The 16,438-nt window shown below is 42.3% G+C and overlaps 1 protein-coding gene across 6 annotated transcripts in view; it reads left to right on the top strand.

Annotated features, from left to right (window-relative positions):
- The window catches only part of LOC309397768 (connector enhancer of kinase suppressor of ras 2-like), a 341,564-nt gene that overhangs the window by 183,653 nt on the left and 141,473 nt on the right, over positions 1 to 16,438 (top strand). For 5 of the 6 annotated variants that reach the window (XM_081964086.1, XM_081964088.1, XM_081964087.1 and 2 more), the window contains 2 exons: positions 2,415 to 2,502; positions 15,550 to 15,591. In XM_081964086.1, the coding sequence (XP_081820212.1) occupies positions 2,415 to 2,502; positions 15,550 to 15,591 (130 nt within the window). Of the gene's footprint in view, positions 1 to 1,864; positions 1,970 to 2,414; positions 2,503 to 15,549; positions 15,592 to 16,438 lie in introns of those variants that run through there. The other variant, XM_081964091.1, reaches the window with a different exon arrangement.

A 16,438-nucleotide genomic window follows, 5' to 3' on the forward strand; every position in this document is an offset into this window, starting at 1 on the left:
ATTTGTTAAATTGAAGAGGGGGAAAATAACAGTTTTTCTTGGTTAGCAGGTTGCTCCCTATCTATTTCCTCCAAAAATAGCTTGGCTTTTACCCATGTTAGAGACTTGAGTCATTTTAAGGTTTGATCCAGCCAAGAGCTCTGCATTAGTCTTTAAGGAATTTTTCTTTTCTTGGAATCGAACTGAACTTCGCTGCGTGCTTTACATGTCCGCATTACCCGGTGAGCTGAAATGCTAAGAGTGAAGGATCGCAACTGGATTCGTTGAACTAGCTTAATTCGGTTAATTTAATTGGATTAACTGAATTGTAGGCAGTTGCGCTGGAAATACCTTAATGTCAGCAGTCTGACCTAGATAAGGAAGAGCCCTCACTGCCCCTCTAAACATGGCTTACCTATCCTCTCCCCCTGGAAAGCAGAACAAGTATAATAATTGAGACTGTTTGGGAAATGGCCCAAATTGGTGACTTGAAGAAGATCAAAACAGTGCTCATAAATCCATCGTTCTGACATTTCACTATAGTTAAAATAACTGACCTAATGTCAGAGGTCCCAGGAAAAGAAGTTAACATAGGAAGATCTAGTTTGGTGCAAGGAGTTGGTCTAGAAACCAGAAGACTGTGAGTTCTAGTCCTGCCTTGGATCTGAAAGCCAGCTGGGTGACTTTGAGCCAGTCACTAGGAGACTGTGAGTTCTAGTCCTGCCTTGGACCTGAAAGCAGGCTGGAAGACTTTGAGCCAGTCACTCTCTTAGCCCAACCCACCTCCTGGGGCTGTTGTGGGGGAAATAGAAGGTAAGAGTATTATGTGTGTGGGGTGTGATGGTTCATTGCAGAGGTGGGTTGCAAATCCCGGCGTTACTGGTTCGCTCATGCTCGCACGCACGTGTGATGCTTCTATGCATGCACAGGTGGCCTCCTGCTGCCGCCACTACCAGTTCACCCAATCCAGGCCAAACTGGGAGCAACCCACTTCTGGTTCAGCGGTTAAAGACGCTGAGTTTTTGAGCTGACAAACCGGGTTCAAGACTGTATGAGGGGGTGAGCTCTCATCCTTGCTCCAGTTCCTGCCCAGCAAGCAGTTTGAAAATACATACATACGGGCGTGATGGCTCAGCGGTTGAAGAAAACCAGCAGCCCAGGTTCGAGACCCAAGCACTGCATGACAGTCTGAGCGCCTGTTACGGGCTGAGCTCCCGTTACTCGTCTCAGCTCCTGCCCACCAAGCAGTTCGAAAGCATGCAAATGTGAGTAGAGAAATAGGTACCACTTCAGTGGAAAGGTGTCCTGACCCAGCCTTAGCAAGTAATGATAAGCCACTTATTCACAGGTAAAAGCAACCCCCCTTTTCAAACAGGGTAGGAGCAGTCTTTTATTCACATGGATAAACATAAAGCAAACGTAATTAGTCACGCCAGACCTGGCCAAGAAATCCAAATTGCTTGCTGCATATTAGAAACGAACGGTTGACTGCAACAAACAGCCAGCCCAACACCCCTACTATTTATTTCCCAGCCAGGGAAGGGTTAGTTAGCATCCATGTCTGCTTTTCCTTGAGAGCCGGCTTATTGTTTTCCTTTGCTCTCCTCTCCTTTCTGGGATGGACTCCATCTGTCCCTCCCCCTCACTCAGCTCAGCCCCCACCAAGACAGCTGTCTCTCCACCTGGGGGAGGACAGAAGGCCCTGCCTCTGATGCTGTTTCCTTATCAGGGCCTTCCAGAGACTCTGAAGCTGACCCAGGCTTTCCTTCCAACCTCCCCTGACTCTGCAGCTAGCTCTGCCGGCAGCTGACAGGACCCAACAAAAGCTGGCAATATTCTGTGTGTCTCAGGGTATCGTCCTGCTGGCCACATGACCATGGAAGAGTCTTCAGACAATGCTGGCTTGCTCCCTAAGAAAAAGAGAGGCTCACTGCACCCTAGAGTTGGATACAGCTGGATGGGGAAACCTTTACTTTTTAAAGAGTGTTATGTATGTTTGCTTCCTTGAGTTACTTATAAAGTAATAAAAGTGGGATAAGAACCAACCAATAAAATAACAGTTCTATCAACTCAGTCCCTCCCTCACCCTCATGGAGTAGTAGCAGAAGGCTTGTAACCCAGGCTGGCTGCTACAATGATTTGCAACTTCTTAATCCAATCTAGTTGATTTTCACCTGGGGCTCAGGCCTATTCTCAATGCAATATTGCAAAAGGCAAAAGGTGAAACTACTTAAGAGCTTTTTCTAACCAACTTCTTGATGATGATGATTTTGACATATTTCTATTGACGCTCCACCAAGTGGAACAAATCTGTGTTTGCAAGGTTCATTCCTCACCGTTAGTTGACTAGGACGAATTGTTTGTAAAGCTTGTCTTATTACAGGAATTATCAGTGATAAATGAACTCGGATGTTAAAATTCTCTCTTTTCCATAGGTCCCCATTTGTCAGCGTGACAGAATACTCGCTTCTGAAAAACAATATTGTTCAGCTCTGCTTAGAACTCACCACCATTGTTCAACAGGTAAGAGTAAATTTCTTTTCTACTAAATCGCTTTTAAATTATTTCTATGGTGGGAAAAAAAATAAGGAGCTTCTATTTCTTTCTCCAAAGATGACTGATGTTAAATTAACTAAAGAAGGATCCATTAGCTATTTGGGTTAGAATCAAACCAGAAAAGGTAATTAACCTGAAAGATAGTCTTCAAACTTTTGTAAATTAATCAAATGTATTGATTGGTCAGAGAAAAACATTTTTATGGGCAGAAGGGACAATCATATGCATCTTTAATCATAAATCTCTTCCATCCAACTTTTCTGGGTTTTTTTAAAAAAACATGAAAAAAGTTATCAATTTTTTCCCATACAACTGACAAACACTTGAATAGATTCATTTTTTTCTGTGCAACTTTGCTTAATAATTATATGTTTGATGATTCTATACAGCTACTGCAGGCATGGCTGTCAGATGGGGGGGGGAACCCCACCTTCTCGCATCTACAATATCTTAACTAATTCCAATCATTCTATTTATTTTCCCCTTCAGGTTTTGAACATGTGCAGCATTGGGATTCTGAAATGCTTGTGTGTTTTTTTTTTTTTTAAAAAGCTCTGTTTCAAACCTGACTACTAAATTTGAAATGACTCGTTTCATTTGGTTGAAGATGACCTTTCTAACTAGAGGTGTTACAGTGGTGAGAATGCAGTACTGCAGGTTAATTCTGCCCACTGCTAGCAGTTTGAGTGTCACCGACTCAAGGTTGTCTCAGCTTTCCCTCCTTCTGTGATCAGTAAAATGAGGACCCAGGTTGTTGGGGGAAAGATGCCAACTCTAAACTTCTGCGAGAGAGCTGTAAAGCACTGTGAAGTGGTATATAAGTCTATGTGCTAGTGGTATTAGGAGCTTGGTGGCACAGTGCTCAGAATACAGTATTGCTGGTTAATTTTGCCCACAGCCTGGAGTTCGATACTGACAGGGCTCAAGGTTGATTCAGCCTTCCATCCTTCTGAGGTTGGTAAAATGAGGACCCAGATTGTTGGGGTCAAAATGCTTGCTCTGTAAACTACTTAGAGTGGGCTATAAATCACTGCAAAGTGGTATATAAGTCTTAGTGTTATTGCTTACTGTGACACAAATGATTGTAAAATTGCATGCAATTTACATAATAACCATTTAGATTAGCAACAGAAATTTTGGTCCCAACTGTGGTTACAAGTCATAGATGACCTGTATATATTATTGATGGATATCAATAATATGAATTATTGAATATGAATACACTCCTGCCTTTCGATATCTATTTAAGTGGGTTTTTTTGCAACAGGAATTCCACACATTTGTTGTGCCATGGAAACATATGTTGAGTAAAGGTAAAGGTTCCCCTCGCACGTATGTGCTAGTCATTCCCAACTCTAGGGGGCAGTGCTCATCTCCGTTTCACAGCCAAAGAGCCACTGCTGTCCGAAGACGGGACTAAACACCGGAGGTGCAAGGAACACTGTTACTTTCCCACCAAAGGTGGTCCCTATTTTTCTACTTGCATTTTTAACATGCTTTCGAACTGCTAGGTTGGCAGAAGCTGGGACAAGTAACGGGAGCTCATTCCATTATGTGGCGCTAGGGATTTAAACCGCCAAACTGCCAACCTTTCTGATTGACAAGCTCAGCATCTTAGCCACTGAGCGTCCCTTGATTTAAATGGAGTACCTGTTTCTAAATTCTAAGCAAACAGAGGTGGGGTCTTCCTTTATTTATCCTCTCCGAAACTTCAATTGCCTGTCGCCTCCCCGGGAACCTTTTTCTAACTGTTGGAATCTAAGTAAATGGTTCTATTGTTTAATTGACCATCTGCTCCTTGGATTTTGGCATTTCTCCAGATTCCCTGGAAGCTGCTTTGATGCTAGGCACCTTGGTATACAGCTCTCTCGCCAAGCACGGTTTTAAATTAGGTTGACGTGGCAAGCAAATACTTTTTCTTCCCTTTAGTTATGCAATATGAATTTTAACGCGGTCCCGGGAAAAATGAATGCTTTGGAAAAACCAAGCAGGAATGGTTTTGTTCTTTAAAAATAATTTATTTGGCTGGTAACAGGAGCTCTCTTACAGTCAGGGTCCAGAACTGAAAACTGTTGTATTGTAAATAATTGGAGGGACAAAGCCAGAAGGCATAAAGAACTACATGAGCCGCGGTAGTGCAGTGGTTAGAGTGCAGTACTGCAGGCTACTTCTGCTGCCTGCCGGCTGCCTGCAATTTGGCAGTTCAAATCTCCCCAGGGTCAAGGTTGACTCAGCCTTCCATCCTTCAAAGGTGGGTCAAATGAGGACCCAGATTGTCGGGGGCAATATGCTTACTCTATAAACTGCTTAACGAGGTCTTGTAAAGCACTGTAAAGTGGTATATAAGTCTAAGTGCAATTGCTATTGCCCTTCCTCCCCCTCTTTCCCTCCCTCCCTCCCCCTCTTTCCCTCCCTCCCTCTCTCCATTCCTTCCTTCCTTCCCTCCCTCCCAGTGGTTAGAAGGCAGTATTGCAGGCTAACTCTGCCCACTGCCAGCTGTTCGATCCTGACTGGCTTAAGGTTGACTCAGCCTTCCATCCTTCCAAGGTGAGTAAAATGAGGGCACAGATTGTTGGGGGCAATAGGCTGACTCTGTAAACCACTTAGAGAGGGCTGGAAAGTGGCAGCCTAAGTCTAAGTGCTATTGCTATTGCTTCGTAGATGGAAATGCCAGCTCAGAGGTTTAGCTCTAAGTCCAAATGTGAGTAATGTATTCTCTTTGGGTTTCAAGAGTTGAGCGCAAACGGTGCGGTAAAATGGATGTTTCAATTTAGGTTTCCCATTGTATGAAGGAAATGGAGAAATCTGTTATTTCTTTTCAGGCTTAAGTGCCTTGCAAAGAGCTATATTTGTCCATTTTCCAAGTCAACTGGCATACATCCAGTTATTTTTATGCTCTAAGAAAGCAAACTTGGTGTCATGTAGAAAAGGGTGGTTCTTGGAAATATAGTTGATGTTGGAAACTTGTTTAGCCAGCCTCCTGTCTTTTCAAAACTACCCTGTTATGGAGCCCATTGGGTGCCCAGGAAATACTAAGAATCCCAAAGGTGCTTTTTTCAAGAGGCAGCTGGACTTTCTGGTTTTGCTTTGAAGACATTTTGCTTCTCATCTAAGAAGCTTCTTCGGCTCTTTTTCATTGAGAAGTTGGAGCTGTGCTTTCTGCAGGATGTTTTTTGCCCTGGGTCCCTTCACTGTTGAGCACATGCCCTGGCTGTTGGGGATGAGTCTGTGCTGTCTGCATCTCAGACTGAAGCACAAATGGTTCCTGTAGTCTGCCATTTTTCTGGAAATCCATTCCTACTCCTTTTCAAATTCTGCTATTCTATTCTATTAGTAGGAAAAGAAGAAGCAGAAGAAAAGGTAGCAGTTGAAGTGAACTTGGTGCCCCCTGTACAGTTTTAGATTTTAGCGTTTGCAAGATGCTAATGAGGCTTTGAAGTAAATAACATGGCAGTTGAGTCAGCTCTGTTTCAAAATAATTCTGCCCCTGTTCAAATTAACTCCGCTCTGAAGTTTTACAGGAGCAGATTAATAACAACAAAAGAAACTCAGAGTTTTCTAACCATAAGTTTCTACTTATGTTTGAAGACATAGGTCTAGGGTGGATTGAGAAGGAAGTCACCTTGTGTGCGAGCAAAAAAAGAACCTCAAAAGTTAAATTGATGCATGTCTTAAATTTAAAAAAAAAAATCTCATCGGATGAAACTTCATTATAGAGAATGGATGTTGTGAGACTCAGAAGGCATCTGAAAAAGATCTGGTACCAAAAATGGCTGTTTTGAAACACAAACGCCATCTGAAAAAGATTTGGTTTTTTTCTCTTTGCAAAACACATTTTCATTAAAATACAAAAGAGAAGGATTGGAGGTAGGGATCAGCAGGGGGTGGGGGATTTTTGTTAATTAGTTCATTCCCATGCAGCCAAGTTCAGCATCCGTCTGTGATTGCCTCCTGGTCACTGTGCAATTATATCAGAGCTCATCATCCTGTTGAAAGCCAACGGACTGTTTTAAGGAGCCTTTTAAAACGGGGGGGGGGATGGAAGTTAAATCGAGAGCTGTAAGGGAAATCATGTTCAATGTTAGCCTTGAAGCAGATAAATTGCCACCAGGAATGGTTCATAATTGCTTGGGGAGACAAGCCATTTTCCCCTTTAATAACTGCATTTCTGGCCAAAAAAAAATAGAGAGAAAATCTTGTAATAGGGAAGGAATGCCATCGTTGGTAAAATAAAATAAAAAATAAAAAGGAGAGCTGGAGATTTGATTCCATTTCATTCATCAGCTAAAGAATACATGTGATTCATTTGCTTACCTGTTCATTTGGCTTTATTATTAGTCTTGGGGATTTGTATTCAGGTCTATTGATCTATTTGCTAGAATGAAAGCGGTTATGCCCCGAACCTTTCTCACGATTATGCTAATGCACATCAAAGATACTTCCACAGACACCTTATTTTAAATGGAAAGTTCTTGTGAGCTACATCCTCACAAGCGACATTCCTATTTTTCACATAATCACCTTGGCCAAATGCCATTTGAAAAAGTCTTCTTTCTCCCTCTCCCTTCCCCTCCTTCTCTCACCTTCTGCCTCCCACCCTCTCTCTTTTTCCTTCCCTCTCTTCCTCCTTCTCCTTCTCCCTCCCTCTTTCCCTCTCTCTCCTCTCTCCCCCACCCTCTCCCTGCCTTCTTCTTCTTCTCTCCCCTTCTGTCTCCCACCCCTCTCTTCCTTCCCTCCCTCTTTGCCCCTCATCCTTTCCCTCCCTCCCTCTCTTCCTCCCTCACCATTTCCCTCCCTCTTCCTCTCTCACCTTCTGCCTCCCACCTTTTCTCTTCTTTCTTCCCTCTCTTCCTCCCTCTCCTTCTCCCTCCCTCTTTCCCCTCTCTCTCCTTCTCTCCCTCCCTCCCTCCCTCCCTCCCTCCTCTTCTCTCACCTTCTGTCGCCCACCCACCCCTCTCTTCTTCCTTCTCTCTCTTCCTCCCTCCCTCTTTCCCTCTTTCTCCTCCCTCCCTCTTTCCCTCTCTCTTCCCTTCTCTCCCCTTCTCTGTCTTCCCCCACCCTGGCTCATGTTTGCCTTTCTCACTGAGTCTCCATGCAAGGTTTACAATCAAGCAAACAAAGCCACACACACACTGTGGCCATTTCTGCCTGTAGCTGACGTCCGACTTGTCTATGCTTGTGTGCATCCATGCATGCACACATGTTGGTGAGAAACAGCCTAGGAGGGAAACTGTAGCTAAGACAAATATCTTCTTTTTTTTAAAAAAAAGCCAACCAGAATATATTGATAGGAGAGTCAGCCATGCATGGATCAAGCATGACCTTGTCTTTAAACAGACCCCAGGTGGACTTGCACTGTTTGATGTATTCCAGTGGCATCGTTTCTCTCGGAACACAATTCTTGAACATTGGCATAAGGAACAGTGGAAAGGATGCAGTAAATGCTCTAAAATAGTGACATGAATGGAAAATCCCTTTACATCCTCTTGCTCATCTTCCAAGCTTTATTTTTCAAAACATCAGGAGAAAAAAAAATTAAGAATCCATCCATCCATTCATTCATTTATTTATTATTTATTTTAAAAAGTGCCACCCGTCTTATATCCAATAACCCTGGCTGTCTTGCAACATAAAACATTAAAAAAACATTGTTGTTGTTAGTTGCGAAGTCATGCCCAACCCATTGAGAACTCATGGACAACGTTCCCCCAGGCCTTCCTGCCGTCTACCATCCTCTGGAGTTCATTTAAGCTCATGCCAACTGCTTCGGGGACTCCATCCAGCCACCTCACTCTCTGCTATCCCCTTCTTCTTTTGCCCTCCATCATTCCCAGCATGGTTACAAAAATGGATGTGCAGAGGCTTTGGGAGGCTTGCAAAGTGCTCCTGGGGGTTGGGGGGAGGGCAAAAACAAGCAAAAGACCAGATCCTTTTTACTCGTTTTTGCCCCCACCCCATCCCCAGAAGCACTCTACTAGCCTCCCAAACCCTCTGCATGCCCCCCCTTTTTTTGCAAAAATGACCCGGTTTTGCAAAAAAATGGGCCATTTTTTGCTCATTTTTGCCCCCCCCTCCAGTTCTCAGGAGCACTCTACTAGCCTCCCAAAGCTCTGCATGTCCCCCCCCCTTTTTTTTTTGCAAAGTGCAAAAACTTTTTTTTTTAAATTACCTCTTCAAGATAATGGTGCGTCTTATACTACGGTGTGTCTTATAGTCCGAAAAATACAGTACCTGTAATCATAAGCTTAGATTCTCTACAATGGAGATGCTGTGGACTTCCCGAGGTAGATTATACTACCTGTCAACGACTACTTCAGCTTCAACCACAATAATACACAGGCAAACAATCGATACAAACTCAAGGTAAACCGCTCCCAACTCGATTGCAGAAAATACGACTTCAGCAACAGAGTGGTCAACACCTGGAATGCTCTACCTGACTCTGTGGTTACATCCCCAAGCCCCCATAACTTTAACCTTAGACTGTCTACTGTGGACCTCACCTCATTTTTTTAATAATTTTTTTTATTAGATAAACATTAAAAACGTTGGACATAGTGCTACATTTTTGGCATAAACGTTTCCATATAGTGATTAGATCAATTACAACCATTACATTTCATATCCATTACATAAGAGTATGTAGTCAGTGAGTTGATCCTTTCTTTTATATAATTACTAACCATACAAATACATATCCAATTCCTACCTATCACACCTTCTTAATACCATATTTTCCAATTCTTAACTTGTCTGCATTTTTCTGTCCCGGCCTTCCCCCCCTCCCCCCTCATTTCTAACCATCGGTAACCATTTGTCCCAGATTTCGTGATATTCCCTCTCACCCATGTCTTTGAGCTCTAGAATCAGTCTAGAATCCATCACTGCGCATGTCATTATCTTATTTATTATTTCTTGTTCCGAGGGAGTCTCCTTATCTTTCCATTTTTGTGCAAAAAACCAGTCTTGCTGACATTAAAATATGCAATGTTTCTTTCTCAGCGCATTGCAGACCTCACACCATTCTTAAGAGGTCCATAAAGGGGGCATGCATAAGCACACCAGCATGCCTACCATCCAGTGGTGGGTTCTGGATCCCGTTCCAACCGTCTTAGTGCCTCCGCGAGCTCTGCGAGCCTCCGTGACACTCCAGTTGCTCCGCAGAGCATTGCACAGGCGCTGTACGCGTCATGCAGGTGTGTGGAAGTGCGGAAGCCTTAAAAGACAGGTAAGGAACTCGGGCGGGTGGGTGGGCCCTCCAGAGCACCTTACCGGAACGGTACCCGGTGCTCCGGGCAGGCTCCGGTATGCCTGTACCGGGGCGTACCTCCTGCAACCCACCAGTGCTACCGTCCCTGTCCTACTGTCCCCATTTACTCATATTCATTTCCTTTGTTCATGTCCATGTTCATACTTATACCAGCTATTCTGTACATGTTTGACAAACATATAAACAAACAAATAAATGTTACCCTTCATGGGTTCCTAAATGACCTTTTTGGAAGATATCAAAAACTCTGCATTTGGATTGTGGCCCCTTTGATAATAGCCAGCTTTTATGGCCTGCAATTGCCATCTAAAACTTTCCCCAGCCTCTCCCAAAAGACTGGGATGGCAATTGCCTCTTATTTCAGGATGGCAGAGTTGTCAACATCCTTAATTAGTCTGTTTTGCATCTTGTGCTGGAATTCTTAAAAAGTCTATTTCCCCACCCAGCCAGCCAAAAAAGAAAAGAACCGCTAATGCCATTGTTATCTCTTTTATACTGTCAGAAAATTGTTTGCCTCTCATTGAATTTGTCTGCAGACAGTCCTGATTTACCGGAGTCAAACTGAGATTATTCCTTCAAGGTAGAGGGGAAAAAATAACCTTAAAAGAAGCAAAGCAGTCTTACGGGTAGATCAAGCACCGTAACAGGTTGAGGATACTTAACCTCTTTTCGCCAATGCATAATAATCCTTGGAGAAGATTGTATAAGAGCTTTTACAAAACAGCAGGCATTTATTTACTAACCTCATAGCCGAATAGGTAAATAAAGCGATGGGGTATATCTTTGACTAGGATAAGAGTAAACTACAAGCACCAAAATTGACACAGTTGCTCCCTATCATCTTCTCGGTGGAAATGTAGTGGTTAAGATGCTGGGCTTGTTGACTGGAAGGTTGTGTTGTTATCCACCAGCAGCTAGTGGAACTGACAGCAGATTTGGACAGTGAGGAGGTTGGGGAGGAACATGGACCAGTCCTGGAGTCTGGGGAAGGCTCTGATGAGTGCTTTGTGACGGAGGCAGAGATGGGGACAGTGCTGTCCAACAGTTATCCCTGCCTTCGGAGTTGGACATCAGTGAGGCAGAAGAACAGCTGGAGTCTGTTCCCAGTGTGCCATTGCGCAAAGCTGCCAGGAGAAGGGAACGGTTAAAGAACAAGGGTCAACTCAGGAGTAAAGGCACAGGTGGATGGTGAATGGCCCCTTCCCTAGGGAATGAAGAGGAGCGAAAGGGGAGTTTGCAGGAGACAATTAGTGCAATTTATTAGAATGAAGATCTCTTCCTGACTTCTTGCCAAGTATTGTCTGCTACAGAGTGGCCTTTGGAAGATATCGGCCTGGCAGCTCTCCAAGCCCCATAAAGGTCTGTAGTTGTGAAATCTCTTGAAAGACTGAGGGCCGGGACTGTGTTGGAGAGGAATTCACTTTAAACTAAATAAAAGGAGTTTTATTGGGACGAGGAGTTGTCTTCATGCTTTTGGGAAGCCTAGGTCAGAACAGGTTGGCAGTTCAAGACCCAAGCATCACATGATGGGATGAGCTCCTGTTCCTTGCCCCAGCTCCTGCCAACCTAACAGTTCGAAAGCATGCAAATGCAAGTAAATTAACAGGTACTGCTTTGGTGGGAAGGTAACAGTGTTCCATGTGCCTTTGGCATGTAGCCATGCTGGCCACATGACCACAAAAATGTCTTCATACAATGCTAGCTCCCTCAGTTACGAGACTGAGATGTGCATCTCCATTTCATTTCTAGACTCGGGTACAAATGGGCAAAGGGAAAATTTACCTTTTTTTAAAATCCTCTTGATAGCTCCTTGGGAATTTAATTGAGCCTTGATAAACAACAGAGCCCGCAGGGGGTTGGACAACATTTTCAGTAAAAAGTAGAGCTCTCATCCTTGAGACTTGGGTAACCTGTAATTCAGGTAACAGCAAGAAATCTGCCGCTCAGTCATGGAAATTCCTTGGAACCTCTCTTTGGCATGGAATAAATAGCACAGTTGTTGTTGTTTTTCATCTACCCATGGAGGGGAAGGGAAGGAGTCAAAACAAGTGCCAAGGAAGCATCTATTAGCACCACTGTACCATAAACGCAAACATGCATAAAATGTACACTTTTCAAGATGTCATAACCTTCCTGGATGAATCAACACCAAACAGCTGAAGACTATAAAAGAGGATGGGAAAGTAATTACTATTTGTAAGAAAGGGTAAAACAGGATGTAGATTGTTCTGGACGGAGGCTTACTCTGATGTACATGGCAGAAAAAAATCTCTGATGTACAGATTTTTGGCTGGCATTATTTTTAGGCAAGTTAAACTGGTATTCCTTTTTGACACATCTATTTAACCATCTTTCATAATGGAAGTTAGAACTGAGTGAGTTTAATTCAATGTAATGTGTTGGTGCAGTCTCTCTCTCCCTCTCTCTCTCTCTCTCTCTCTCTCTCTCTCTCTCTCTCTCTCCTTCTTTCCAGAATGTTGCAAATAATCTTTAAGATATTTTAGCAATTATGGTTTGTTTGTTTTCCCAACCTAACTACCTCTGCACATATTGATTCCAAATACCATATTTTTCAGAGTATAAAACACTCCAGACTATAAAATGTACCTTAGTTTTGGGGGAGGAAAAATAAGGGGGGGAAATTCTGCCTCTGCCTGCCAGCATCCATGGTATTCATCTGGCTAGCATCCTGTCAGTGTGTGAGAGAGTTGAGGGTTGTTTGGAAACAAACAGTATTTGGTATGTGAGCAACAAGGAAGGAGACAGCAAGGAGCCTGGCCATGGCTTGTTCTGTACTAAAGCTGCATGCTGTGCTGATATCTGAAACTAAAACTGAAAGTGAAACTTCTCTCCTCTGCTGAACTACCACGTTGGAAAACCTGCTTTTGGAATTGTATATTTACTTCATGTGTTATATTATATTTAAAGATAAGTTATTGAATCCTGCTGAATCAGTTACTTGTTACTTGCTTTCTGGATGTGATTGCTGCTGCAAACTCTGAGACCTCCTTGCAACAAATAGCAAACAGCCAGGTCAACTTCAGCACATTATTGCAGCCTAATTCAGCATGAGCAGCTGATTGGCGGGTAGATCTGCCTCCCAGAATACCCCCAATCAGCTGCTCCAGGCTGCATGAATTGCCACAGACCATCGCCTCCTCCTTGCCTCAAGTTTCTGGCTACATTCAGTGTATAAGACACACCCAATTTTCACCCTCTTTTATGGGAGCGGGGGGAGTGCATCTTATACTCTGAAAAATACGGTACTTATTGATCATTCTAAGTTGGGAATAATAATAGTTAAGACCTGCTTCGCCAAGTGGCATGGGGGTCAAAGAGTGATATGCAATTCTGAGGGTGCCTGGTGATATGATCTGCTTTTTTAAAGGTGTAATGTCTTAATTTTAACTTTGTTCTTTTTTTTTGAAGAAGTTTTTTTTTAATGAACACAAACAGACAAAAACAAAAAAACAGAAAACCTTCTTCCATTACAAATTGTAGAAAGTGTGACGGTTGGTTACGAAAACCTCTGTGCGTCTCTTCCACAGTCATCACCTATAATTCATATCGAATCACATATTTTTAAATTAAGTACGCAGTATTTATATACATTGTTTTCCTCAGCCTTCATTTGACTGTAATTGTTTTTATATCCTTTTATATGAAATATTCCAATTTAAAGCAAAACCACATAATGACATTCCATTAACTCCTCCCAACATTCTACAATAAAATTGCATCTTTATAACATGTTATAAATAAAAAATGATTATGTTTAATTTCTAAACTTTCTTTCATAGTCTCCATTTGCAATTTATATAGAATTTCCTCTTAACAAACCAATACCTATATATGCATTATTATCATTATCAATCATTTATTTAACTATAACCATTATCACTTCATTTTATACATAATACTCTAAATTTAACCAAATTTTACTTATTTTTATTATCAGCTTTCATTACATCAAACTGTGTCTTTGCAGTAATAGTGCAGTCTTATTTCTTTTGACATTTGTAGCATTAGCATTCTGATTAATTTCTTGGTAAGTCTTATATAGACTTCTCTTCACAAGTTATTGTTTATTTCATTTCTTATGTAAACTCGAAACCCTCCATTTATTTCTTCAATCGGCTTAACTTTAGTTATCATTCGTGCTTCTGATAAAGTTTCTCTCCTTACTTCCATCAATTTTTCTCTCTTTGAAGTCTGGGATAGAGTTTCAGTCCATCTATCTCCCCTTTCCATATTCCACTCTTTTCATTTCCAGCCAGGATCAGTTTACTATCAATAACAATAGTTTTCTTGTTTCTTTGATAATTTTTCCCTTCAATGTTTAGAACTCTGTCCTCCATTTTTTCCATTTGATAAACATCCTCAATTTTTCCACCAAATTTTACTGTGCTGCATTCTATATTCTCCAATCTCTTCATAATTTTTTCTGTTACTGCTAAGATCTTTTGAATTCCAAACATAATCATTTGTAATGTTAAGGTTTCTTTTTCTTATTGCACCATTTTCCAATTTGTAAACACTGCCACTATAACATTCAAAGCTTTTTGTTAGATTTGAAGCGAGATCATTTATAATTTTTCAAAGTCAAGGTCTCTCCTCTCTCCACTCCAGCTATTGAAAGAGCTCCCGAAGAGCACCTGTATAAACAACCCGTGCTCTTCCCACTATCACTCATAGTAAACAAGCTGAGAGAGTTTAAAACAAATGATCAAAGGGAAGAAAAAAAACAATATTTCCAACCTCCAGTCTCCAAGTGGCAGTGGTACTTCCTTTCCTTCTATTGTTACAGACCTCTTTGTATTCCTTTAATATCTTCTTTATAATCCAAACTTACAGAGAAAAGGGAAAAAAAACCTTCTTAAATGGAGAAAAAAACCATCCAGTCCCAGCATTGTAAAAATAAAGGAAAAAAATCTTAATCCATTGGTATATAAAAAGAAATAAAAAGTAGTAGAAGAAAAACTAATCCATTCAGTTTAAAAAATAGGAAATATTTGCAAAAGTTCCATCCATGAAAAAAGATTTTAAAAAACAGGAACACACTGTCTAACGTAGCTTAATTTTGCCGCTTATTTTCTTCTGTTTTCAAATTTAATTTAACTTTGATTTGGGGGGGGGGTAATCTCTTGTCTAATAATAAAATTTCCTCACCAAACAGCACACTTTTTCTTTCTGCTGTCCTCCCGTTCCAAAGCTGTCCCAACTTCAGCAGTTTCAGTGGCTGTGCTTCTATCGCTGTCAAGAAGAGGTTCTCCTGGATCAATCAGGGACTTTGCGATGTCCCTGAGATCAGCAGGATGTACTATTCCCTGTCACTGTCTCTGCGGGACAGTTTAGGTCCAAAAGGATCATCCATCAACAAAAGTATCGACTGCAATCCTGGAGCTCCAAGATCGTACGTCGTGTCGTCGCGACGCTAGCTCCTCCCCTCAATTTTAACTTTGTTCTTAACTCCATTTTAACCTTGTTGCACCCCTGCTTTTACACCACTGTTTATGCTTGTATTGCAAATGGCCAACTTAGGAGAGACGGGCAGTGTCAAAATGTGATAAATGAGATAGATTTATTTCTCCATTAACAGATGGAATCAGATTGGGAGCACTTTGACGGATTGTCATCTGAAGCTGAGTAACATGCTCCTTTTCAAGGACCGGCTAATCTGACCGAACAAAGTAGATTTTTGTGGAAATTTTAAGAACTCTTCCCCTCCCCCTTCTCTTTTGCAGGACTGCACAGTGTATGAAACAGAAAATAAAATTCTTCATGTGGTAAGTGCCCGTTGTCGCTTGGGGTGGGTGCGCCTGATGCTTCGTGCAGTCTACCTCATTGGAAATCATTATTTTGCAAATCAAGACTGTACTGCTGTACACGTTTGGCTTCAAGGGAGACATGTCGAATGCAGGGGATTAATTGCCGGCTTAATGTGATTTAGAAGAGATTTAAGGTGCTTCTCTGATGTGGAGGCCCTGTTAGAAAGGCAGTTATTTAGGCAAAAAAAAAATGAGGGTAGCGATTCCTCTCGCATTTTATTTACTTTGTTTTATTTAGGATAATTTAGCCTGAGGTTGCTATCCAAACAATTAAGGCAGCTAACCCAAATAGGGGGCTGAAGCAAACGTACATCAGTCGTGAATTTGTCCTTCAAAATCTATTTGCTCGAGAAGGGAACATTCTGGAGAGAGAAGGGGGTGAGGGTGAGGAGAGGAGGGGAGGGGAGGAGAGAGGAAGGAGAGGAAAGAAAGGAAGGAGGGGAAAGGGCAGGAGAGGGGAAGGGAGGGGAGACGGGAAGGAGAGGAGGGGGAGGGGAGGGAAGAAAGGAAGGAGAATAGAGAGAGGAAAGAAAGGAGAGAGAAGGGGAGGAGAAGAGAGGAAAGGGGAGGGGAGGAAGGAAGGAGAAGAGAGACAGGAAAGAGAGGAGAGGAAAGGAGAGGAGAAGAGAGGAAAGGAGAAGGGAAGGGAGAAGAGGGAGGAAGGAGAGGGGAGGGGAGGAGAGTAGAGGAGTCCAACTCTGGGGTGGAGCAGAGATACTTCCCTACTCACAGAAAGCTATCAAAGGAACCAGATCATTAGTGATATGTTTTCAAGATGCTGATGTCTCTTTTCTGCCTAAGGACC

Source organism: Natrix helvetica, assembly GCF_964273705.1.
Source record: "Natrix helvetica genome assembly, chromosome: 11".
In the NCBI taxonomy this organism is placed as follows: domain Eukaryota; kingdom Metazoa; phylum Chordata; class Lepidosauria; order Squamata; family Natricidae; genus Natrix; species Natrix helvetica.